Source organism: Salvelinus fontinalis, chromosome 2 (assembly GCF_029448725.1).
Source record: "Salvelinus fontinalis isolate EN_2023a chromosome 2, ASM2944872v1, whole genome shotgun sequence".
Taxonomy (NCBI): Eukaryota; Metazoa; Chordata; class Actinopteri; order Salmoniformes; family Salmonidae; genus Salvelinus; species Salvelinus fontinalis.
In genome coordinates, this window is record NC_074666.1 from 56252849 (window position 1) to 56278995 (window position 26147).

Here is a 26147-nt window from a genome sequence, read left to right on the forward strand (position 1 = left end):
CATCAAAAAAAAGTTAGCTTATAACAGTTAACCTTTTTTGTGGGATACACAAGGCAATTTCAGGTCTTGTATCATATTTTGGTTCAACTATCGCCAATTCAATGGAATTGCAACCCTCTGCATGCCCATTCTTCTATCACATGTACAGCTGATTCTCAAGATTTTGCACACTAATGAGATGCTATTGAGCCCACACTACTACACTGTCCGAGCCAAAGACTAGTTGAAGTAAGAAGTTTACATACACCTTAGCCAAATATAATTAAACTCGGTTTCACAATTTTGGCCCATTCCTCCTGACAGAACTGGTGTAACTGAGTCAGGTTTGTAGGCCTCCTTGCTCGCACACACTTTTTCAGTTCTGCCCACAAATTTTCTGTAGGATTGATGGTCACTCCAATACCTTGACTTTGTTGTCCTTAAGCCATTTTGCCACAACTTTGGAAGTATGCTTGGGGTCATTGTTCATTTGGAAGACCCATTTGTGACCAAGCTTTAACTTTCTGACTGATGTCTTAAAATGTTGCTTCAATATATCCACATCATTTTCCTGCCTCATGATGCCATCTATTTTGTGAAGTGCACCAGTCCCTCCTGCAGCAAAGCACCCCCACAACATGATGCTGCCACCCCGTGCGTCACGGTTGGGATGGTGTTCTTCGGCTTGCAAGCCTCCCACTTTTTCCTCCAAAAATAACAATGGTCATTATGGCCAAACAGTTCAATTTTTGTTTCATCAGACCAGAGGACATTTCTCCAAAAAATACGATCTTTGTCCCCATGTGCAGTTGCAAACCGTAGTCTGGCTTTTTTATGGCGGTTTTGGAGCAGTGGCTTCTTCCTTGCTGAGCGACCATTCAGGTTATGTCAATATAGGACTCGTTTTACTGTGGATATAGATACTTTGCACCCGTTTCCTCCAGCATCTTCACAAGGTCCTTTGCTGTTGTTCTGGGATTGATTTGCACCTTCCGCACCAAAGTACGTTTATCTCTAGAAGACAGAACGCGTCTCCTTCCTGAGCGGTATGACAGCGTCGTGGTCCCATGGTGTTTATACTTGCGTACTATTGTTTGTACAGATGAACATGGTACCAGGCGTTTGGAAATTGCTCTTCAGGATGTACCAGACTTGTGGAGATCTACCATTTTTTTCCTGAGGTCTTGGCTGCTTTCTTTTGATTTTCCCATGATGTCAAGCAAAGAGGCACTGAGTTTGAAGGTAGGCCTTCAAATACTTCCATTGGTACACTTCCAATTGACTCAAATGATGTCAATTAGCCTATCAAAAGCTTCTAAAGCCATAATATTTTCTGGAATTTTCTAAGCTGTTTAAAGGCAGTCAACTTAGTGTATGTAAACTTCTGACCCACTGGAATTGTGATGCAGTGAATTATAAGTGAAATAATCTGTCTGTAAACAATTGTTGGAAAAATTACGTGTCATGCACAAAGTAGATGTCCTAACCGACTTGCCAAAACTATACTTTTTTATCAAGAAATGTGTGGAGTGGTTGAAAAAGGAGTTTTAATGACTCCAACCTAAGTATGTAAACTTCCGACTTCAACTATACATGATATCTGGTAAGTTTTGATTACAATATTGGGTGGGGTGAATATATTTTTTCTATGACATAACATGATTTTTTGTTAACTAGTAAATAGTACCCACCAGCAAAGTGTGTTTAAATCATTTCTAACTTAATTTCAGCTAGTTAGTTTTAGCTTGCTTGAGCCTGCTAACTAAGGAGTGTTAATTCACCTGTTTCAATACGCGTTTCATTTGAAAACATTTATCTTACAAAGGAGTTGTTTAATCTATCTGCTTAACTATTCATCTGTACATGTAATTGTAGTTGGGGTTTTTTACTAAATTTTCCTAATCTTTACAGGAAAATGCCACGGGCACCATGTGATGTGTGGAGACATTTCACTGCATCTAAAAGCTGTGTACATTTGCAAATACTGTGCCAAATCTGTGTGAAGAATGCAACAAAGATGCAGAATCATCTGGCCAAGTGCATAAAGTTCCCTCAGCACTCACAACATCTGACAAAAGTCCCTCTACTTCTATTCGAGGTGAAAATTATGAATCAGACACCTGGAATCAGAAGTTTTGACTCAATAAAGCAATGTAGCCAGAGAAATGATGATGAATGTCTTGCTCGAGCTGTGTATGCAACTGGTTCACCTCTGATCCTCATAGGCAATGTGTATTGGAAGAGATTTCTGAATGTTCTTCGCCCAGCATACACCCCTCCAACCAGACATGCTTTATCTACTCATTTGCTGGATGCAGAGTTCAACAGAAGGTCAAGCAAATGATAGAGAAAGCAGACTATTGCAATCATCCCTGATGGGTGGTCAAACATTCGTGGGCAAGGAATAATTAACTACATCATCTCCACCCCTCAACCAGTATTCTACAAGAGCAGAGACACGAGGGACAACAGACACACCGGTCTCTACATTTCAGATGAGCTGAAGGCAGTCAATGACCTTAGATCACAGAAAGTATTTGCACTGGTGACAGACAATGCTGCGAACATGAAGGCTGTTTGGTCTTAAGTGGAGGAGTCCTATCCTCACATCACAACCGTTGGCTGTGCTGCTCATGCATTGAATCTGCTCCTCAAGGACATCATGGCACTGAAAACAATGGATACACACTACAAGAGAGCCAAGGAAATGGTTAGGTATGTGAATGGTCATCAAGTTACAGCAGCAATCTACCTCACCAAGCAAAGTGAGAAGAATAAGAGCACCACATTGAAGTTGCCCAGCAACACCCGTTGAGGTGTTGTTGTCATCGTGTTTGACAGTCTCCTGGAGGGGAAGGAGTCTCTCCAAGAAATGGCCATATCAGTTTTCCCGATCTCAGTCTGCCGATCACAGTCTGCCAAGAGCCCTATCAAGAGGATCCTCCTGGATGATGTATTTTGGGAGAGTGGTAAGCAGCCTGAAACTCCTGAAACCTATTGCAGTAGCCATTGCACGGATTGAGGGAGACAATGCCATCCTGTCTGATGTTCAGACTCTGCTTGCAAATGTAAAATAAGAAATCCATACTGCCCTGCCCACTTCACTGTTGCTCCAAGCAGAGGAAACTGCAGTTCTGAAATGCATCAAAAAGCGCCAAGATTTCTGCCTGAAGCCCATACACACCACGGCGTACATTTTGGACCCCAAGTATGCTGGCAAGAGCATCCTGTCTGGTTCAGAGATCAACAAGGCCTATGGTGTCATCACTACTGTGTCTCGCCACCTTGGCCTGGATGAGGGCAAGGTTCTTGGCAGTCTGGCGAAGTACACTTCCAAGCAAGGGCTTTGGGATGGAGATGCAATATGGCAGTCGGGCCAACATATCTCATCAGCCACCTGGTGGAAGGGACTTTGTGGATCTGAGGCGCTTTCCCCCGTTGCCTCCATCATCCTCCAAATCCCACCAACATCAGCCACCTCAGAGCAGCCACCTCATCAGCCACCTCAACTGGTCCTTGTTTGGAAACAAACACACACACACACAAACAGGCTGACCAATACAAGGGTTGAAAAATTGGTGGCCACCCAGGCAAATTTGAGGCTTTTTGAGCCTGACAACGAGCCATCCTCAACAAGGTTGGAAAGGGACAGTGAAGATGAGGCCTCAGAGTCTGATGTTCAAGAGGTGGATATTGAGGAGGTCCAGGGAGAAGACGTGGAAGCCTGAGAGGAAGACAACCAAAGCTATAGTTTCTAGACTATCATTTCACAGATGTATGTTGAAAACGTTTTTTGGGAGACGTGATGGATCATTGGGGATTATTCAATATTCCCTTTATTTTGTTGTTCAGTGAAATCATCCCATGTGAAGAGTCAACTCTTTTAATTCGTTTTTGTTATTTCTATTGGAAGGATTTAATAATTTGCAATTATGTCTACTTATGATAAGGTAAAAGGTTTATGTTTGTCTCCATATGATATGGTAAATGTATCCAATGCAAAAAACATCTAAATTTAAATGGTATTAATATTAATTAGCATATATTTCCGTTAATTCCCATGTGTTCCCGTTAATTCCCACGGAAAGTTTCCACCTCTGAATATTCCCCAAAATGTGCAACCCTAGCTGTTAGTCACCCTGGGCAGAGCAGGCATAGCCCTCCACCTCGGACCACCAGGCTGGAACATAGAGTACCGATCACAACAGAACCATCTAAACAGTATGGACAGAGATACAGCTACATGGGGCATGGGCTGGACTCAATAAACACAGGTTAACAACACCTCTAATACACAGCAGGGGCCCATATGGGAACAGTCTGTGACCTTAACCTGTTGGGGATGGGGGCGCTGTTTAGACTATTTATGCTAATTTGGCTAATTTTTTAAACGGCTTCCCACAAAATCCTTGATCGTACAATATGCATATTATTATTATTATTGGATAGAAAACAGTCTATAGTTTCTATAGGAGTTGAAATTTTGTCTCTAAGTGGAACAGAGCCCATTCTACAGCAATTTCCCTGACATGGAGTCAGATTTGAGAAATGTTGGCCACTTTTCTGAAGTCAGTTAAAAGGGCACTGTCGTTGCTATGACTATACGGACACTTCTTACGTCTTCCCCTGGATGCCTTTACGTGATGACGATTCCAACGGGGTCGATTGCGCGTTCACAGGCCCTACAAATGAAAAAACCCTGAAGCTAGTCATTCTTTGGGAGCTGCGTCATGAGCCTAGAGGACACCGGCGCGCACCTGTTCCAAGCGTTAGTTTAGCCTGTTATATTTCTCCGGTCATCTTTTCACTCGTTATAGGAGTTAAAAACATCATAAAGTAGTTAATTTAAAGCGTTTTATAGCAATTTATATCCGTTTAGTGCGATTTTGGGACATTTATTTTTGCAACGATGTGAAAAGTTGGGCACGCTTTTCAGTTCATCCCGAACGCAGTTGACATTTCCACATGGCAAGAGGACAGCTTTCCACCAAAAGACGATTTCTCCCAAGAAAGGATCCTTTGCCCAAGATACTGATGGAAGAACAGCTCAAGGTAGGACATTTTTATTATGATAAATCGTGTTTCTGTCGAAACATTTTAGTGGCTTAGGACGCCATGTTTTTTGACGTAGCTTCGCTTGGCGCAAACTGTATTGAAAAGTAAGGATAAATTAAAAAATGTAATAACGCAATTGTATTAAGAATTAAATTGTCTATCAATCCCTGTCCACCCTATATTTTTTAGTCACGTTTATGAGTATTTATGTATAAGAGTAGATCACTGTCTAAGTGGCGCAAGGACATTTTCTGACCAGCTGAGCTACATTTCACATTGTCTAACCATGATTTTGGTGGCTAAATATAAACATTTTCGATCAAACTCTATATGGATTGTGTAATATGATGTTACAGGAGTGTCATCGGAAGAATTCTGAGAAGGTTAGTGAAAAAATTAATATCTTTTGGCGATGTTGACTTTTATCGCTCACTTTGGCTAGAATCAATGCTGGGCTGCTAATTGCTATGTGCTAAGCTAATATAACGATTTATTGTGTTTTCGCTGTAAGACACTTAGAAAATCTGAAATATTGTCTGTATTCACAGGATCTGTGTCTTTCGATTCGTGTATGCTGTGTATTTTTACGAAATGTTTGATGATTAGTAGTTAGGTAAACACGTTGCTCATTGTAATTATTCTAGTCCATTTGTGATGGTGGGTGCAATTGTAAACTATGCCATATACCTGAAATATGCACTTTTTTCTAACAAAACCTATCCCATACCATAAATATGTTATCAGACTGTCATCTGATGAGTTTTTTTGTTGGTTAGGGGCTATAAATATCTTAGTTTAGTCGAATTGGTGATGGCTACTGGTGTTGGTGGACAAATAAAAGATGGTGGATTATGCTAATGTGTTTTTAGGTAATAGATGTACATCTTTACATATTGTGTCTTCCCTGTAAAACATTTTAAAAATCGGAAATGTTGACTGGATTCACAAGATCTGTGTCTTTCATTAGCTGTATTGGACTTTAATGTGTGAAAGTTAAATATTTAAAAAATATATATTTTTTGAATTTCGCGGCACTGGTTTTTCAGTGGGGGGGGGGGGGGGTGTGCCGCTAGCGCCACGCTGATCCTAGACAGGTTAAGAGGGCCCTGACGTAACATGCCTGTAAATGCCTGTAAAGAGTATCTGAGGCCACGGGATGTAAGACTGACTGACTGACGTAGTGAAGGAGGTACTAGGGCCTAGGGAGCTGTAGAGATCAGAGAGATGGGGTAAACCACCATTCACATTGGGCCTGGCAGGAGTAAAGAGCAATTACTGTTAGACACCAGTGTGTCATGGAGATAAAAGCATGTGGTTTAGACTAAATACATTGTGTTCCACTTAAAATAGACCCGGCCAACATCTGTGCCCCCTAGCATGGACGGAATGAACACCCTCCTAGAGGACGCAAGATGGCCCGCTCAATAGTAGAAATGTCGACACTACCACAGACATCTAAACCCTGAACAACAGAACAGCTTCTGATCATATGCAATGGATGTATCATTACTGAAACACAAGAAGTACTAAAAGAATATGCTGTGCAGTTACTGTGCCATGACCCACTGAATTAGATATGTTTTTGCAGGATTTGACCATGTGAATTGAATTTTGACCAAAATTCCAATTGAGAAGCATCTGGAATAAACTCTAATTAATCCCCAGCTCCTGTGTGGGTGAGGATAATCACAATCTATACTAAACAAAACATGCAACAATTTCATTGATTTTACTGAGTTACGGTTCATAAGGAAATTAAGCCGTAATCTATGGATTTCAAATGACTGGGCAGGGGTGTAGTCATTGGTGGATATGGAAAGCCATAGGTCCACCCACTGGGGAGCCAGGCCCAGCCAATCATGATATATTTTCCCCCACAAAGGGGCATTTCTACAGACAGAAATACTTCTCAGTTTCATCAGCTGTCCGGGTGCCTGGTCTCAGACGATCCCGCAGGTGAAGAAGCCGGATGTGGAGGTCCTGGGCTGGCATGGTTACACGTGGTCTGCGGTTGTGAGGCCGGTTGGACGTACTACCAAATTCCCTGAAACCGTTGGAGGCGGCTTATGGTAGAGAAATTAACATTAAATTATCTGGCAACAGCTCTGGTGGACATTCCTGCAGTCAGCAGCAATTCCACACTCCCTCAAAACTTGAGAAATCTGTGGCATTGTGTTGTGTGAAAACTGCACATTTTAGAGTGACCTTTTATTGTTCCCAGCACAAGGTGGACCTGTGTAATGATCATGATATGCCACACCTGTCAGGTGGATGGATTATCTTGGCAAAGGAGAAATACTCACAAACAGGGATATAAATAAATGTGTGCACAACATTTGAAAGGAATAAGCTTTTTGCGAGTATTGAACATGTTTGGGATCTTTTATTTCAGCTTATGAAACATGGGACCAACATTTTACATGTTGCATTTATATTTTTGTTCAATATATTTATTTACATTCAATTATAATATTTATTGTGTAAAAAAAACAAAAAAAACACTGTCTGTGGACATCTATCACATTACTTTAACGCTTAAGCTCCTGCAAAAAAAAAAAAAAAAAAAAAACATTTTTTGGAGTTAACATCCCTAAACATGGGTGAAAAAAAGTTAACGATTAACTGTTAAAATCGGTTAGCCGCCGAAATACATTTGACTGGCCAATAGGTTAATTTGCATAATTTTGTGGAATTAAATTGGCGCGTGCTTATTTTCGTAAATCGTCATGTATCCTATTTATCACACGCACACAGCATACAGAGCCTAGTTTGAGGAGAGGAATCGCCTATCAAATGTCAGACAGCGCGAGAGCAGCTCCTCACTTGAGTGAAACCTGCTTTTGTAAGTGCAGTCACTGTGCAATCAAATAACAATTCTAAATGCAATCGCGTGTGAAAATCTGTTTGGGCCACGATTAAAAATAGCTATTTTTTCATTTCGCAATCTCAAACCGTAATTAAAGCGCGCCCACCATTCGAGTGCGTAGGCTATAGACGGGTTAGATGATGTCATCACGAAAACGATGCGCACGCTTTCAATGGTGCAGAAGTCCGTGTGTTGTGAGTCTGGGTGGTCAGATTGCTGCTAGCTTTTGCTGCTAGCTATGACAAGAAGCTGCCATGTGGGGAATAGTAGGTGGCTCATTTCAGCTAGTGTTATCTTGTTCTTGATACCATGTCTTGTTTTGAGGTCTTTTGACTGATGTCACTTCTATACTAATATGGCAAAAAAAACTGCTACCTAGCTAACCAAGAACTGTAATGATGTATTTGAGAGACAAGTGCTCATTGTGCAAGCTTATGTTTTCAATAAACATTGGAGATGACGTAGTTAACATGTTGTCAACATTCTAAGCCATCCAAGCCAGTTTTGCCCCATAGTTAAACAACCAACCCGTCAATGGTCAACTGTAGGCAGGCTATTAGCGCGTCACCCACCACCTTGTTTGATAAAATTAACCGAGAATTTAATCCGGACGCATTTTGTGAATGAGAATTTGGGGTGAAAATGTAACAAATTCTGGTGAAAATGTAAAATTTATTTAAAATAAGACACTTTCCGGGCCTCCCGGGTGGCGCAGTGGTCTAGGGCACTGCATCGCAGTGCTAACTGCGCCACCAGAGTCTCTGGGTTCGCCCCCAGGCTCTGTCGCAGCCTAGCGTCGTCCGGGTTAGGGAGGGTTTGGCCGGTAAGGATATCCTTGTTTCATCGCGCACTAGCGACTCCTGTGGCGGGCCGGGCACAGTGCACGCTAACCAGGTCGCCAGGTGTACGGTGTTTCCTCCGACACATTGGTGCGGCTGGCTTCCGGGTTGGAGGCGCGCTGTGTTAAAGAAGCAGTGCGGCTTGGTTGGGTTGTACCTCGGAGGACGCATGGCTTTCGACCTTCGTCTCTCCCGAGCCCGTACGGGAGTTGTAGCGATGAGACAAGCTAGTAATTACTAGCGATTGGATACCACGAAAATTGGGGAGAAAAGGGGATAACATTTTTAAAAAATAAATAAATAACTAAGACACTTTCCCAAAAACTACACATCTTAGTACTCAGAATGATAGTCGATTTTTGCAGATGCATCATGATTTTGTAACTCAATTTGCTACAGACATTTTAAAACTGCTTTCATGAGAAGCACACATTTTCTCAGAGGCAGCTCGTAGCCTACGGGCCTAATGTGTGGATTATGTCCTTGAAGGCTTTCTTTCCCACCGTTTAGATCGAAACCATTTATGTTGTTATACACTGCTCAAAAAAATAAAGGGAACACTAAAATAACACATCCTAGATCTGAATGAATGAAATATTCTTATGAAATACTTTTTTCTTTACATAGTTGAATGTGCTGACAACAAAATCACACAAGAATTATCAATGGAAATCAAATTTATCAACCCATGGAGGTCTGGATTTGGAGTCACACTCAAAATTAAAGTGGAAAACCACACTACAGGCTGATCCAACTTTGGTGTAATGCCCTTAAAACAAGTCAAAATGAGGCTCAGTAGTGTGTGTGGCCTCCACATGCCTGTATGACCTCCCTACAACGCCTGGGCATGCTCCTGATGAGGTGGCGGATGGTCTCCTGAGGGATCTCCCAGACCTGGACTAAAGCATCCGCCAACTCCTGGACAGTCTGTGGTGCAACGTGGCGTTGGTGGATGGAGCGAGACATGATGTCCCAGATGTGCTCAATTGGATTCAGGTCTGGGGAACAGGCGGGCCAGTCCATAGCATCAATGCCTTCCTCTTGCAGGAACTGCTGACACCCTCCAGCCACATGAGGTCTAGCATTGTCTTGCATTAGGAGGAACCGAGGGCCAACCGCACCAGCATATGGTCTCACAAGGGGTCTGAGGATCTCATCTCGGTACCTAATGGCAGTCAGGCTACCTCTGGCGAGCACATGGAGGGCTGTGCGGCCCCCAAAGAAATGCCACCCCACACCATGACTGACCCCCCGCCAAACCGGTCATGCTGGAGGATGTTGCAGGCAGCAGAATGTTCTCCACGGCTTCTCCAGACTCTGTCACGTCTGTCACATGTGCTCAGTGTGAACCTGCTTTCATCTGTGAAGAGCACAGGGCGCCAGTGGCAAATTTGTCAATCTTGGTGTTCTCTGGCAAATGCCAAACGTCCTGCACGGTGTTGGGCTGTAAGCACAACCCCCACCTGTGGACGTCGAGCCCTCATACCACCCTCATGGAGTCGGTTTCTGACCGTTTGAGCAGACACATGCATATTTGGGGCCTCCTGGAGGTCATTTTGCAGGGCTCTGGCTGTGCTCCTCCTTGCACAAAGGCGGAGGTAGCGGTCCTGCTGCTGGGTTGTTGCCCTCCTACGGCCTCCTCCACGTCTCCTGATGTACTGGCCTGTCTCCTGGTAGCGTCTCCATGCTCTGGACACTACGCTGACAGACACAGCAAACCTTTTTGCCACAGCTCGCATTGATGTGCCATCCTGGATGAGCTGCACTACCTGAGCCACTTGTGTGGGTTGTAGACTCAGTCTCATGCTACCACTAGAGTGAAAGCACCGCCAGCATTCAAAAGTGACCAAAACATCAGCCAGGAAGCATAGGAACTGAGAAGTGGTCTGTGGTCACCACCTGCAGAACCACTCCTTTATTGGGGGTGTCTTGCTAATTGCCTATAATTTCCACCTGTTGTCTATTCCATTTGCACAACAGCATGTGAAATTTATTGTCAATCAGTGTTGCTTCCTAAGTGGACAGTTTGATTTCACAGAAGTGTGATTGACTTGGAGTTACATTGTGTTTTTTAAGTGTTCCCTTTATTTTTTTGAGCAGTGTATATGCCTATTTGGTAACAGCGTCTGTGCACTTCTTCCACCGGGTGCTGTGCTTTTGTATTGAATTGTTTACAATTGTCAGCTGTGAAGTAGATGGGGTTGGCGAAAGCGGTGATGAGGGCCCTGCCCCAGCGCTCGTGGTCCCTAACTGTGCATAGGTCAGAGGGTGGTCCCTGAGGTGGGAGCGCTTATTTGATGTATTATTTTGCTGTTATTGCCTTCAGGAAAATCACCGCCGTTAAATCCCTGGGTTCCCCTTTCTCATTTGGTCTATGACCCTCACTCACATTGCTGTGATGTGATTTAGCAAACAGCGTACATAAAAAAAAAAAAGTGAATGTAATAGATTACAAACGGTTCTAACGGTATTGAAAAACCAGACCGACGGTTCCGTCAAACATCCCTGTTTACTGTACAAGCCCATATGGTATACCGCCCAAGCCTACAGCTCATTCGGAAAGTATTCAGACCCCTTTTTCAAAATTTTATCAATCTACACACAATACCCCCTAATGACAAAGCGTAACCAGGTTTAGATATTTTAGTACATTGATTTTTAAAAAATAAACAAATACCTTTTCACATAAATATTCAAGACCCTTTGCTATGACACTCGAAATTGAGCAGAGGCGCGTCCTGTTTCGATTGATCATCTTTGAGATGGTTCTCTCTCTCTCCACAGTTTTATGACAGGTCATGAATATTTGGTAGAAACTGCCATGCAGTATTGAGAGAGTCTACCAGAACAAAGACCTTATTTTGTTCAAAACTCCTAATCCCCAAAATGGGAGAACTAAACAATACTCCTACTTTTGAAAATGGTCCGTGGACACTTAAGGGACAGTTACGACAAGTGTCTTTCATTTGGTGATCTCATGAAGGACAGGAAACACACATAACTGTATATCTGTATTTCCCAGCTGTCAGGTTTACATCTAAATATTGTGAAACGTATGTGATTAAACATGAACCCATTTGTGAAAATATGTAATGTGATGTTAACCCATACTCTTGTTTAGAAGGTTTTCATATAAAAGTTGACCAAATCAATGGCCAAGCCCACGTGAGCATAGACATTACTTCGGCGCCATGGAACCGCCCTTTTCTACTCTGAAGTAACCACCCGTGAGGAAATTTACATTTCATGTCAAAGAGACCCAAGGTAAGCCGGACGTTTTGAATGGTTAAGAAGTCAAAGAACACCAGGACAGAGTCCCCACGCTGGAATGACTACAATTCTATAGGCCACGGAGACCATACAGCTGTAGTTTGGCTACACAGCTGGAAATAGTTAAACTCTGAGACTATCGATCACTACAGAATAAGAGCACATCTTAGACGTATAAGTACTAGTCTGCAGATAGAAATTACGTAAGTCTAGAATGAGAATACCGACATCTGCCGAAGCATATATTCTATGGGAACATTTCTGAAAGATACTCCGAAGTATCCATTCTAACCACAAAAGACATTGTGACTTCTGGGAAAGTTAACCAGAGACTCTGATGAAATCTACAGGACGATCGAGTGTTTAACGGAGACACCAACGACATCCAGGCATAAATATGTACATTGCAATTTCTTTCAGAATGAGCGGCCATTCATGGGCAAAGGATTAGCATTTCAATTAATATAATTATAGACTGTGTGTAGTGATTCCATTTTGTCTTTCCCACTCTCTCTGTCCCTACCCCTTTCCTTTGTCTACCAAGCCTTCATATCGACTTAGCCCACTAGGGACTTTATCATTGTTAGTAACCAATATCTACAGTTTGTTTGATGTATTTCTGTGATTATTTAGTTAGTTAGTAAATAAATAATTAAGCCAATTTGTCTATTGCTGATTCATTATGTTAACTAGGGTTTGTGCAGATAACCAATTATTTTACGACGTTTGGAATGAGACTAATGAGGTAACAATTAATAACTAATTAATAGAAGACTAATTGATCAGGTATTAAAATATCTGAAGAGTTATATTCGGAAAATTATAACGTTAATCTTAACATTTTCCGTGGTGCCCCGACTGCCTAGTTAATGATTACATGATTAATCACGTAATAATTAAACCTAGAGAACTGATTTGATATAAATAACAGTCTACAAATTTAATGATAGTCACAGACACGACACTCACCTCAGTAAAAGGCACGACAGCCCGCTTGAAGTTTGCCAAAAGGCACCTAAAGGACTCTCAGACCATGAGAAACAAGATTCTCTGGTCTGATGAAACCAAGATTGAAATCTTTGGCCTGAATGCCAAGCGTCACGTCCGGAGGACACCTGGCACCATCCCTACGGTGAAGCACGGTGGTGGCAACATCATGCTGTATTTTGGTATTTTATTAGGATCCCCATTAGCTGTTGGAAAAGCAGCAGCTACTCTTCCTGGGGTCCACACAAAACATTAATAGACAACAGCTCAAGGACAGAACTATAAAAAAAATAATCAAAAAGGCACAGTGTCTACCGTGAGGCGTTGTGCCACGAGGTGTTGGTTTATCTGTTTTTTTAAACCAAGTTTGCTGTTCATTTGACCAATATGAGATGGAATGGAGTTCCATGCAATAATATCTAATACTGTATGCTTCCTTGACTTTGTTCTGGATTTGGGGACTGTGAAAAGACCTCTGGTGGCATGTCTGGTGGGGTAAGTGTGTGTGTCAGAGCTGTGTGTAAGTTGACTATGCAAACAATTTGGGAATTTCAACAATGTTTCTTATAAAAAGTAGTGATGCATTCAGTCTCTCCTCAACTCTTAAAGAAGAGAGACTGGCATGCATAGTATCTATAGTCAGCATTAAGGGTTTCAGTGACTTCATTAGCTGTGGTTGCTGATGGGTATATGCTTGAATCATCAGCATACATAGAAACACATGCTTTGTTTAATGCCAGTGGTAGGTCATTGGTAAAAATAGAAAAAAAGAGTGGAAGGCCTAGAGAGCTGCCCTGCAGTACACCACACTTTACATGTTTGATATTAGAGAAGCATCCATTAAAGAAAACCCTCAGTTCTATTAGATAGATTGCCATATCTTGGATTCAGAGCTGAGGTTGAAAAGCCATAACACATGTTTTTTCAACAACAGGTTACGGTCAATAATATCAAAGGCTGCACTGAAATCTAACAATACAGCTCCCACAATCTTCTTTTTAAAAATGTATTTCAACCAATTATCAGTCATTTGTGTCAGTGCAGTACATGTTGAGTGCCCTTCTCCATAAGCATGCTGAAAGTCTGTTAATTTGTTTACAGAGAAATAGCATTGTATTTGGACAAACAACTTTTTCAAGAGATGGCATCAAGCTTATAGGTCTGCTGTTCGAACCAGTAAAGGCAGCTTTACCACTCTTGGTTAGCGGAATTACTTTGGCTTCCCTCCAGACCTGAGGACAAAGACTTTCCTCTAGGCTCAAATTACAGATATGACACATAGCTGACTCTATAGCCATTCCTACCATCCTCAGTAGCTTTCCATCTAGGTTGTCAATGCCAGGAGGTTTGTCATTATTGATCGATAACACTTTCTCCACTTCTCCCACACTAACTTTACAAAATTAAAACTTGCAAAGCTTTTCTTATTTTTTAATGCATGGCTCAATGTTTGCCCACTTTGCCAATGACGTAATCATTAAAAATAATTGGCAACATCAAATGGTTTTGTGATGAATAAGCCATCTGATTCGATGAACGATGGAGTTCAATTTGAATTTTCCAATAATTTCATTTAAAGTACTGCAAAGTTGTTTTTCTATCATTCATCTTGGATTCATAATACAGTTTAGTCACATCATTTCTCAATTTGCAGTAAGTCAGCCAGTCAGAGCGCCAGCCAAACTTAGCCACTCCTTTTGCCCCATCTGTCAACAAACAGTTTTTCTATTTCTCATGAATCCATGGAGCCTTAACAGTTCTAACAGTCAGTTTCTTAACAGATGCATGTTTCTCAATAATTGGAAGAAGCATTTCATAAATTTCTCAAGTGCAGCATCTGGATGCTCCTGATTAATCACATCAGAGCAACAAATATTTTTAACATCATCCCCACATAAAAGTCACGGCAAAATCTTTTGTATTATCTTTGGCTTTCCTGGATATAGTCACTAAATTGTGATAACTGCATCCAATGGGTACGGGTACAGATTTAGAACAAAGTATTCTACAAATGTGATCGATACATGTGGATGATCTTGCTCCTGTAGTGTTTGTAAACACCCTGGTAGTTTGATTAATAACCTGAACTAGATTACAAGCACTGGTTACAGTGAGAAGCTTCCTCTCTTGAGCGGACAGCTTGATGAAAACCCGTCAATATTCTGGCCCCCAAGAAAGGAGACCTCTTGGTTTAGATCACATACTATCAAGCATTTCACATATTACTTAGATAATGACTGTTAGCACTTGGTGGCCTATAGCAACACTCAAAAATAAAAGGCATTACAGGGATGTGGCTCTGAATATATACAGCAACGCCTCCCCAATAAGCATTTATGTCTCTTATATAGATGTTATATTGCTATTGCTGTATCATCAAATGAATTATCTAACTGAGTGTCAGAAATGGCTAATATATTAACATTATCTGATGTTAAAAAGTTATTTATTTCATGAACCTTATTTCTAAGGCTACATATATAAATAGGGGCTATTTTAAGCCCTTTCCTGGGTAGCTTATCAGAGATAGACATAATATGGAAAAGAGAAAAAAGTATACACATTCAGCAGTGTGTGTGCTGCGGAGTTCAGCAGCTACGAACCCATTGGATTGGCTCTCTCATCCCTTCCGGACTTCTGGGATGGAGGGTGGACAATGAGCCTGTGGGGTTGTTTTTCAGCGGCATCGACTGGGAGAGAGAAAGATGAACAGAGCAAAGTAGAGAGATCCTTGATGAAAACCTGCTCCAGAGCGCTCTGGACGTCAGCCTGGGGTGAAGGTTCACCTTCCAACAGGAAAACGACCCTAAGCACACAGCCAAGACAACGCAGGAGTGGCTTCGGGACAAGTCTCTGAATGTCATTGAGTGGCCCAGCCAGTGTCTGTACTTGAGCCCGATCAAACATCTCTGGAGAGACCTGAAAATAGCGGTGCTCCCCATCCACCTTGACAGAGCTTGAGAGGATCTGCAGAGAAGAATGGGAGAAACTCCCCATATACAGGTGTGCCAAGCTTGTAGCATCAGAGCCTCCCGAGTGGCGCAGCGGTCTAAGGCATTACTACAGACCCGGGTTCATTCCCGGACTGTGCCACAGCCGGCCGTGGCCGGGAGTCCCATAGGACAGTGAACAATACGCCCAGCGTCGTCCGGGTTAGGGGAGGGTTTGGGCTTTACTTGGCTCGTCGCGCCCTAGCGACTCCTTATGGTGGGCCAAGTGCCTGCAGGCTGACCAGGGCGCCAGTTGAACGGTGTTTCCTCCGACACATTGGTGCGGCTGGCTTTCGGGTTAAGCTGGCAGGTTTTAGGGAACGCGGTTAGCGGGTCATGTTTCGGAGGTTGCATGACACCACCATCGCCTCTCCCGAGCCCGTTGGGGTGTTGCAGTGATGAGACAAGATCGAAATTGGGGCGAAAAAAGGGGGTCTGAATACTTGTAAAATGTGCTATCAATTCAACAACAACAAAAATTATACATTTGCAAACATTTCTGAAAACCTGTTTTTGGTTTGTCATTATGGGGTATTGTGTGTAGATTAATAAAGGGGGGGAAACTATTTAATCCATTTTTAGAATAAGGCTAACGTAACAAAGTGTGGAAAAAGTCAATGGGTCTGAATACTAGGCTTGGGCGATATACCATATACCCAGGTATTTAGACACACCAACAGTATGATTTTCAATAGCGTAAAATCAGTGTCTATTTTTTGGGGGGTGGGGCCCACTATAAGATAACAATTTAAGATGTGCCAAATAAATTGCATCCAGCTCAGGGCGTCAGCTATTAATTTGGTTTGCTAACTTGCTAGCCAAGTGGCTATATGGCAAGATCAAGCTTCTTGGTTAAAAATCCCTGTTGCTTAAATTGTTTTGTGTGTTAAAAGAAATAGCACCCCTTGTGTGCACTTCCGGTAATACCCTATGGTACAGAAACCGTATGAAAATCTGAATACCGCTTAACCCTAGATCAAACCCCACCCTGAAATGCCAGACTCAACACAGAGTAATTAAAATAAATAGTCACCATTTAAGAGCACTGAGGAAATGTGGATAGCTCGTCCCTCATTACAGCACTTCATCTTGGCATGGTTTTCAATATTCATTGTCCCTCCAGTCTTGCAACTGAACTTAGCCCCAGTCCCACTATGATATGATAGTATGAGGGCAGTCAGGAGGACACCTGGGGACTAACATGCCTGCCAGTGTGACAAGTACAGGACAGCTCATGGCTCTATAAATGACAGCCTGAGATACACCTAACATAAATCCTGTCTGTATGATCTTAGATAGCCATATATGGAGATATCGATATAGAATATGACTCCGGTCAGGTCATAGCTGCTGTGGGTCATGATGACAGTAACACAGGATGTTGGTAGTGGTACATTAGGGGTTTGTATCTTCTTGCTCTCCCGACTACTGATTATTATGACCAGCAATAACGTCTCCTGTCCCGGTCTGTTCCCCTGTCCCGGTCTGTTCCCCTGTCCCGGTCTGTGCAACAGGTCGAGGGGGATTACAAATACAACAGAGTTCTATTTCACTGGCTGTATATTTTCCACACAACCTTGTCGCAATGATGACTGGGCCGCACAGGTGAGGCAGGGATGGCGTGAGGAAGTCTGGAGATCCCACACACACACACACAAAACGCAGCACTGGTAGGTGGCTCTGGTTTCACCTCACAACACACACACCAGGGTGCCTTGCTCAGCCAACCAGAGTTCCTCAACAATAGTGTGAACTGTGACTCTGCCTTTGCTATTCATAAATCATACAACGTAGTTAAAAAAAAAATCTAATCAAATTGTATTTGTCACATGCCAAATAGAACTGGTGTAGACTTTACGGTGAAAAGCTTGCTTACGAGTGCTCCTCAACCATGCAGAGTTAAAATAATTAAATATTAACAAGAAATAAAATACATAAGAATGGAGCTATATACAGAAAGTACCAGATCAATGTGCAAAGGTACGAGGTATTTGAGGTAGATATGTACATGAAGGCAGGGTAAAGTGATAGATAAGAGTAGAACAGAGTAGCAGCAGCAAATGAGTGTAAAAGTGGGTCTCAAGCTAGCCCCAAGTCGTTATACATTTTATTTATTTATTGTGCATTTTTCCATTTGCCTCAAGACTCCTGAAAGCTTTGTTGATCACGAACTTTCTTTACCCAACCGTGGGAAAGACTGTTTGTTCCCACACTCGGGACTCTGACTCTCTATTGGTTACACAGACATTTGGCCTCCCATCCCATTCTAAACACCTCTCGTCGGCATTGTATTCATGTTACGTGATGAAATTGCTATAAAATATGATCTTGTTGCCACCTGATGCACATTCAGATGTCATAAATCAGCACTGCAGATCTCTCCCTGTCCTCTGCCGTGCCTTCATTGTATTACTGTTGATTATATCTGGAAATGTGCATGTACACCTTGGCCCACCTACTGTTGATAGCCCCAATTCTGACTAGTGCTTCACTGATTTCTGCTCCCGTAAAAGCCTGGATTTTCTGCACGTTAACACTAGAAGCTTATTACCTAAAATGGATCAATTGAAAGTGTGGGTTCACAGCTCCAATCCAGATGTGTTAGTCATTACTGAGACGTGGTTAAGGAAGAGTGTTTTGAATACTGATGTTAACCTTTCTGGTAAGACAGATCTTCCAAAAGTGGGGGAGTGACAATCTTTACCAAGGATCACCTTCAGTGCTCGGTTGTCTCCACCCTGTCTGACCCCACATATTTGATTGCTGGTTTTAAGTATTAAAAACGTTCAAATAGCACTTTGTTGACTGTTGCTGGGTGCTATTGTCCTCCATCAGCACCGGCATGTACCCTACCTGCCCTAAGCTCTCTCCTGGCCCCTTACACTAAGTCTGAATTTGTCCTGCTAGGTGACCTAAACTGGGACATGCTTAAGGAGCAGTTCTATCTCTGTGGGTCTAACCTAAAGAAGTTCTGGAAAAGAAATAAAGAATAAACCCTCCTCCTCACAGCTGCCAATGTCCCTTAATGTTGATGATGTGGTCGTTACTGACAAGAAGCACATGGCTGAGCTCTTTAATCACCACTTCATTAAGTCAAGATTGCTATTTGATTCAGCCATGCCTCCTTGCCCGTCCAACATTCCCTCATCTCCCACCCCTTCTAATGCGACTATCCCCGATGCTTCTTCCGCTTTTTCCACTGCCCCGCTACAAAGTTTCTCCCTGCAGGCAGTCACTGAGTCCAAGGTGCTAGAGGAGCTCCTGAAACTTGACCCCCAAAAAACATCTGGCTCAGATGGTTTAGACCCTTTCTTCTTTAAGGTTGCTGCCCCTATCGTCACCAAGCCTGTCTCTCCTCTCTGGGGAGGTTCCCATTACTTGGAAGGCAGCCACGGTTCGTCCTTTATTTAAAGGGGGAGATCAAGCTGATCCTAACTGTTATAGGCCTATTTCTATTTTGCCCTGTTTATCAAAAGTGTTGGAAAACCTGTCAATAATCAACTGACTGGCTTTCTTGAGGTCTATAGTATTCTCTCTGGTATGCAATCTGGTTTCCGCTCAGGTTATGGATGCGTTACTGCAACCGTAAAGGTCCTCAATGATGTCACCATTGCCCTTGATTCTAAGCAATGTTGTGCTGCTATTTTTATTGACTTGGCCAAACTTTTGATACGGTAGACCATTCCATTTCTGTGGGCCGGCTCTGGAGTATTGGTGTCTCGGAGGGGTCTTTGGCCTGGTTCGCTAACTACCTCTCTCAAAGAGTGTAGTGAATAAAGTCAGAAAATCTGCTGTCTCAGGCACTGCCTGTCACCAAGGGAGTAGACCAAAGGTCATGTGGTTTGGTAAGAAAAATACCCCTCTCCCCACAGGTGTGATTACTACCTCTGAGGGATTAGAGCTTGAGGTAGTCACCTCATACAAGTACTTGGGAGTATGGCTAGACGGTACACTGTCCTCTCAGCACATATCAAAGCTGCAGGATAAAGTTAAATCTAGACTTGGTTTCCTCTATCGTAAATCGCTCCTCTTTCACCCCAGCTGCCAAACTACCCCTGATTCAAATGACCATCCTACCCATGCTAGATTACATAGACATAATTTATAGATCAGCAGGTAAGGGTGCTCTCGAGAGGCTAGATGTTCTTTACCATTCGGCCATCAGATTTGCCACCAATGCTCCTTATAGGAAATATCACTGCACTCTATAGTCCTCTGTAAACTGGTCAACTCTGTATACCCATCACAAGACCCACTGGTTGATGCTTATTTATAAAACCCTCTTAGGCCTCACTCCCCCGTATCTGCAGCCCTAATCCTCCAACACCCGTTCTGCCAGTCACATTCTGTTAAAGGTCCCCAAAGCACACACATCCCTGGGTCGCTCGTCTTTTCAGTTCGCTGCAGCTAGCGACTGGAACGAGCTGCAACAAACACTCAAACTGGACAGTTTTATCTCAATCTCTTCATTCAAAGACTCAATCACTCATACTGACAGTTGCAGCTGCTTTGCGTGATGTATTGTTGTCTCTACCTTCTTGCCCTTTGTGCTGTTGTCTGTGCCCAATAATGTTTGTACCATGTTTTGTGCTGCTACCATGTTGTTTTGCTACCGTGTTGACATGTGTTGCTGCCTTGCTGTGTTGTTGTCTTAGGTCTCTCTTTATGTAGTGTTGTGTTGTCGTGATGTGTGTTTTGTCTTTTTATAATACCTTTAAATCCCAGCCCCCGTCCCCGCAGGAGGTCTTCTGCCTTTTGGTAGGCTGTCATTGTAAATAAGAATTTGTTCTTAACTGAATAAAATTTAAAAAAGTGTATGCATGTGTGTTTGTATACGTGTGTGTGTGCGTGCGTGCGTGCGTATGTAGTGAATGTGTGTGGGTTGTGTGGGAGTGTCAATGTAGTGTGTGTATATGTATATAGTCTAGTGAGAGTGTGTGTAGGGTCAGTGCAAGATAGTTTGGGTACCATTAGTAGACTATTTAGTAGTCTGGCTATTTAGCAATCTTATGGGTTGAGGGTAGAAGCTGTCTCGGAGCCAGTTAGTTCAGTCCCAGGGTCCCTAGCTTGGTGATGAGCTTGAGGGGACTATGGTGTTGAAAGCTGAGCTGTAGTCTATGAACAGCATTCGCACATAGTTATTTCCTCTCTTGTTCCGGTGGGAGAGGGTGGTGTGAAGTGCAATTGCAATTGCGTCATCTGTGGATCTGTTGGGACGGTATGCAAATTGGGAGTGAGTCCAGGGTGTCTGGGATGATGGTGTTGATGTGTGTCATGACCAGCCTTTCAAAGCACTTCATCATTACAGATGTGAGGGCTACAGGGCGATAGTCATTTAAGCAGGTTAAGTTAGACCTCTTGGGAACAGGGTGGTCAGCTTGAAGTGTTGGGATTACAGACTGAGACAAGGAGAGATTGAAAATGTCTATGAAGACACCTGCCAGCTGGTCTGCGCACGCTTTGAGAAAGGGCCTTGGTATTCAGTCTCAGCCTTGTGATTGTTAACCTGTTTAAACGGTTTGCTCACAAATCGGCCACAGAGAGAGAGATCATAGTCATCCGGAAAAACAGGGGCATTCCACGTAAGGCAGAGTGTCATATTCCTCGAAGCGAGCATAAAAGGAATTTAGGAGTTGCCCAGTGACGCAGAACTCGTGGCTGGGTTTCCCTTTGTAATCAGTTATCGAATGCAAGCACAGCCACATACAACGAGCATCGGAGCCGGTGTAATAGGATTTGACCTTCCTCCTATATTGTCCTTTTGCACGTTTGATGTCTCGGAGGTCGTAGTGGGCATTCTTGAATACGTCCTTGTCCCATTACTTGTAAGCGGTAGCTCTAGCCTTTAGCCCCGTGTGGATATTACCTGTAATCCATGGTTTTTGGATTGGATACGTTCTTATAGTCACTGCGGGGATGACATCGTCTATGCACTTTTTGATGAAGCCTGTGACTACTGTGGTAAACTCCTCAATGCAATCGGATGAATCCCGGAACATATCCCAGTCTGTACTTGCAAAACAGTCTTGAAGCCACGCGTCTGCTTCATCCGACCACTTCCGTATTGAGCATATCACTGGTACTTCCTGTTTGAGCTTTTGTTTGTAAACAGGAAGCAGGAAAATGGAGTCATGGTCAAATGTTCCAAAGGGAGAACGAGGGAGGGCCTTGTATGCGCTTCTGCCGGTAGAATAAAAGTGGTCTTTAGCGCCCCTAGTGGCGCAGGAGACTTCTTGGTAGAAGTGAAGTAGGGCGGTTTTAAGTCTCCCCGTGTTAAAGTCTCCGCCCATCAAAAGCATTGCCTCCGGGTGAGCGGTTTCTTTTTTGTTTATGGCCCCATACAGTTCGTTGAGTGCCAGAGTGGTGTTGGCTTGTGGAGGGATGTAGACAGTGATAATTACAGATGAGAACTCTCTTAGTAGATAAAAAAAAGGTCTGCAGCTTACCATGAGGTATTCTATATCAGGTGAGCAAAAGCTCAAGATTTCTTTCACAATTGAAGCAGAACACCAGTTGCTATTTATGAGGGGGAAGGAAAATAAAAAAAACACTACCTCCTTTTAACTTCCCCGAAGCCGCCGTTCGATTCTGTCGCTGCATGAAGAATCCACTGATTACTACGTGCATATGGTTATCAACCAGCCACATCTCAGTAAGACATAATTTTGCAACTTTTCAAGTCTCGCTGATGGACAAGCTTCAGTCGAGTCTCCCATCTTATTCTCGAGTGACTGGACATTTGCCAATATAACTGAGGGGAACGCCATTTGATTCGCTCTTCGCCTCAATTTCACCAGGACTCCACCTTGTCTATGCCTACAGCGTTTTGGTCGCCCATGGAACAAAGGAATAGGGTCCGGTACGAACAGTGAAACAGCTGAGTCCGAGTTGTAGTTGAAGTAGAAATTGAGGTTAGTAACTGTTGATCTGATGTCGAGAAGTGCTTGGCGGTCATATGTGATAATAGTATGAACTGTACAAAAAAAAGTGAAGATAGACAAAAGTCACTATATAGCAAAGTTGGAACTCGTAAGATGTCGCCCTTCTCCGTTACTGTATCGCATAGGGACAAGTAAACCAAATATCTTGTTTGTATTTTCCTAGGATTCTAAGCCAACGTCGAGACTTGCCAGTGATTGCTAAAGTGACTTGTTTTAGCAATTTTAAAACCATTTTCCTGCAATTCTATATTGTTTCTCAACAGGGAATCCATGTGTACTTGACAGAACAACCTTTTTTCTTAGGTTTTTGCCACAATAAATGAAATTCAACGAGTAGATTGGACTAGTTTTTCTGACTCGATTACAAATCTACCACCTTCCCTCAAAGTCCCACCCACAGTGATTGATTTGATAGGGTTTCAGACATGCCACTTTGACTCAAACATCCTGCCCCCTCCACTGACAATCCCACCCACAGTGATTGATTGACAGGCCAAAGTGATAAAGGGATAGTTCCCCCAAATTACAAATTTGTTTCCTTACCCTAAGTGTCCACAGCCGCAGAGTCAATAAAATACATAATTTGAAGAACAAACATCATTGTGACAATTCATATCTTGCAGTAAAACTCTAAATATGGCTTTAATCTCAAGAGAAGACAGGTTTAATGTTAAAAAATGTCATGATCAAATAGGCCTGGACGATATCCAAAACACCACACTGAATTCAGTCATTTTAAATGATAAAAGTCACATCGTTCTACTCAATACCGCAACTCATTTTTACCAATCTGGGAGATAAAGTCGTTCAAGTAGTAATCAATATTTTAGCTGTGTATTTAGGATGGAATCAAGGCATTAGAGCTCGTTCTGCTACATGGTTAAAACTATCATTTTGATCTCATGGATGGTCAGTCCTTACATCCATAGCTGTCTACGAATTTGAGAGTGGTTTTATTTCTCAAGCCCCTCCCTCAGCTATTTACCAAAACTAGTGGTGGAGTGATGGCTTTGTTGTTGTTTGAACTCTCGATTGCACCCTTTAAATTAAAAAAAATAAGATATTTATTTAAAAACCTGTTTCAAGAAATCATAGAATATTTTGACAACCCTGTTTGTAAACTTTCAATTTATATAAAACTCAACTGTTTATATTTTTCAGTGACTAAGACTGATGTCTCACGGCAGGGTGGGACATGGAAAATAGGTCAACTTTGAGCACCTCCACTTCCTGAATGCTTTGGCATTCGGGTACAAAAAGTCACTTTCTGACCACTTCTGCCACGGACAAACATGTTTGGAAGGTTCCGTCAAATCAAAAGGGGTGCGGTCAGAATGTGATTGAATTCATATAGAACAACCCCCCTGGGTTAAGCCTTTTCCTGGATGGATCCCTATCTTGCTCTCCTCATCTCGCTCTACTTTACATCATTATGTAGAATCTTGACAGTTGCAAGTTACATTAGCTCCACAAATGTTCAGCAGTGTACATTTGGTTACAACACAAACGTCACTAGCCTGGGTGCCTGCCAGTCTGTTTCTGCACTCTGGCCAACTCCTCATGGCAAGGAGTGAAATGTTAGCTAAACTAACTGGTACCCAGGCTAAAACGTTGCTTCCTGGTTATAGCAATATAACAGTGTGGGCCTAATAACATGTGGTAACACAGTGATCCCAAGACACTGTTGCATTGGGAGGCCCACCCCAGGGACAAGTGCATTGCCTAGGTGTGCCATGCAAACATGAAGAAGATCAATACCTTTTATCTATGCAAGGAGACAACATTTACACTTCTTCTTTGTGTGCCTGTACAAGCCTCATCCCGCAACCACAAGCTCAATCAAACCACGTTACAATCATAACAAAAACAACAAATGCAACATTAGACACAGGAAATCCCGACTAGGTGAGGAAATAACAACGTGAAGTTGGGACCCGAGGGTCGTAGGAGACCAACCAGCAGATTAATACCAGTCTCTCATTCACAAAGCCTTGGATACAGTGTGCTACATGAATGAACACGGTGGCAACATAATATCCATTAACTATGCGTCACTGAGATATGCAGATATTGGTTATTGTTGAATACAGCGATAAAGTACAATTAACGGAGACGTAAACGGGCCAAGCGGTGGCGTTCTCTCGAAATCTAGACCCACCACCACCGGTGTTTTTGGTGCAACTCCCCCATCCTCTTGAGTCCTGCAGTTAACGTTAGTTGAGAATAAAAATTGTACGCTCCCCCACTTTAGAATGTCGACCCCCAAGAAAAGACGCATGAAAACGAAACATAATTAGGCTACAGGATTGCAAAAAAAATGCATCTGAGAACACAACAAAGCATTATTGTTTGTGTTAACTATTGTGATTTTATACATTCTTGTGCCAAACGGTGACCCACATTTAACGTATTATGTAGCAAGATAGCTAGCTAGCATGCTAACCGGCTGGCTAACTACAACATCAAACGCCTTCATTCAAAGCAGACAAAGGCAGTCATTTAACACTGAACAGTAGGCATTTTCAAGATCATAAAATGTTGCCTAGCTATGAAGCTATTCGCGCGAGGCCAAATGGGCTATCCGAGCTGATTGATAGTCGTGGCCGCCACGATGTTCTAGGCGGCTGAAATAAAGGAAGACATGGGGAGGCAAGACGCATGAAATTGGCATGTAACAAAAAGCACCAACTATAGACCAAATACCACCCCGACGTTATGTAACTTATTTCCTACCTCCAGTTCCGTCAGAGTTTTCGTTTAGACTGCCTGAAGAATCATGGTGACTGCCCACACAACCACCCATGGATGTTTTAACTGCGCTACCCCCGCAGACCCTCTTGCTTTCTTTTCCCCCTTCCTCAACTCTTCATCTCAGAAAATAAATTGACAGGGCGCGAGCATCAGCTGGGAAGAGGCGGAGTGAGCACACATCACAAGGTGACTGCTTCTCACTAAGAAAAGAGGGGGACTGAGAAAGGGAGAAATATAGGTAAGGAATGGGCGGGTGAGAGGGGAGGACAAGGGAGAAGACTTCGGGAAACCACTCAGCATAGTGTAACTGAGATGAGAACAGGTTCTATCTATAAGGTCCAACTCCAGGTGTCATTAAAAAAACACCTCCCCACTTTTAAACATTTTCACATGACCCTCCCCTTCTACTGTAAAAAAAAAAAAAAAAATCATAATTGCACACCCTCCCCCCTTTTTATATTTAACTAGG

At 42.8% G+C, this 26147-nt stretch overlaps 1 protein-coding gene across 1 annotated transcript in view; it reads right to left on the minus strand.

Moving 5' to 3' along the window:
- LOC129821565 (ubiquitin domain-containing protein 2) overlaps window positions 1–25923 on the minus strand; it is a 79756-nt gene extending 53833 nt beyond the window's left edge. Inside the window, exon 1 of the mRNA XM_055879228.1 lies at window positions 25661–25923. Within this exon, the coding sequence (XP_055735203.1) occupies window positions 25661–25730 (70 nt within the window). The 5' untranslated portion in view covers window positions 25731–25923. The remainder of the gene's footprint in view (window positions 1–25660) is intronic.
- Window positions 25924–26147: the final 224 nt, after the last annotated feature.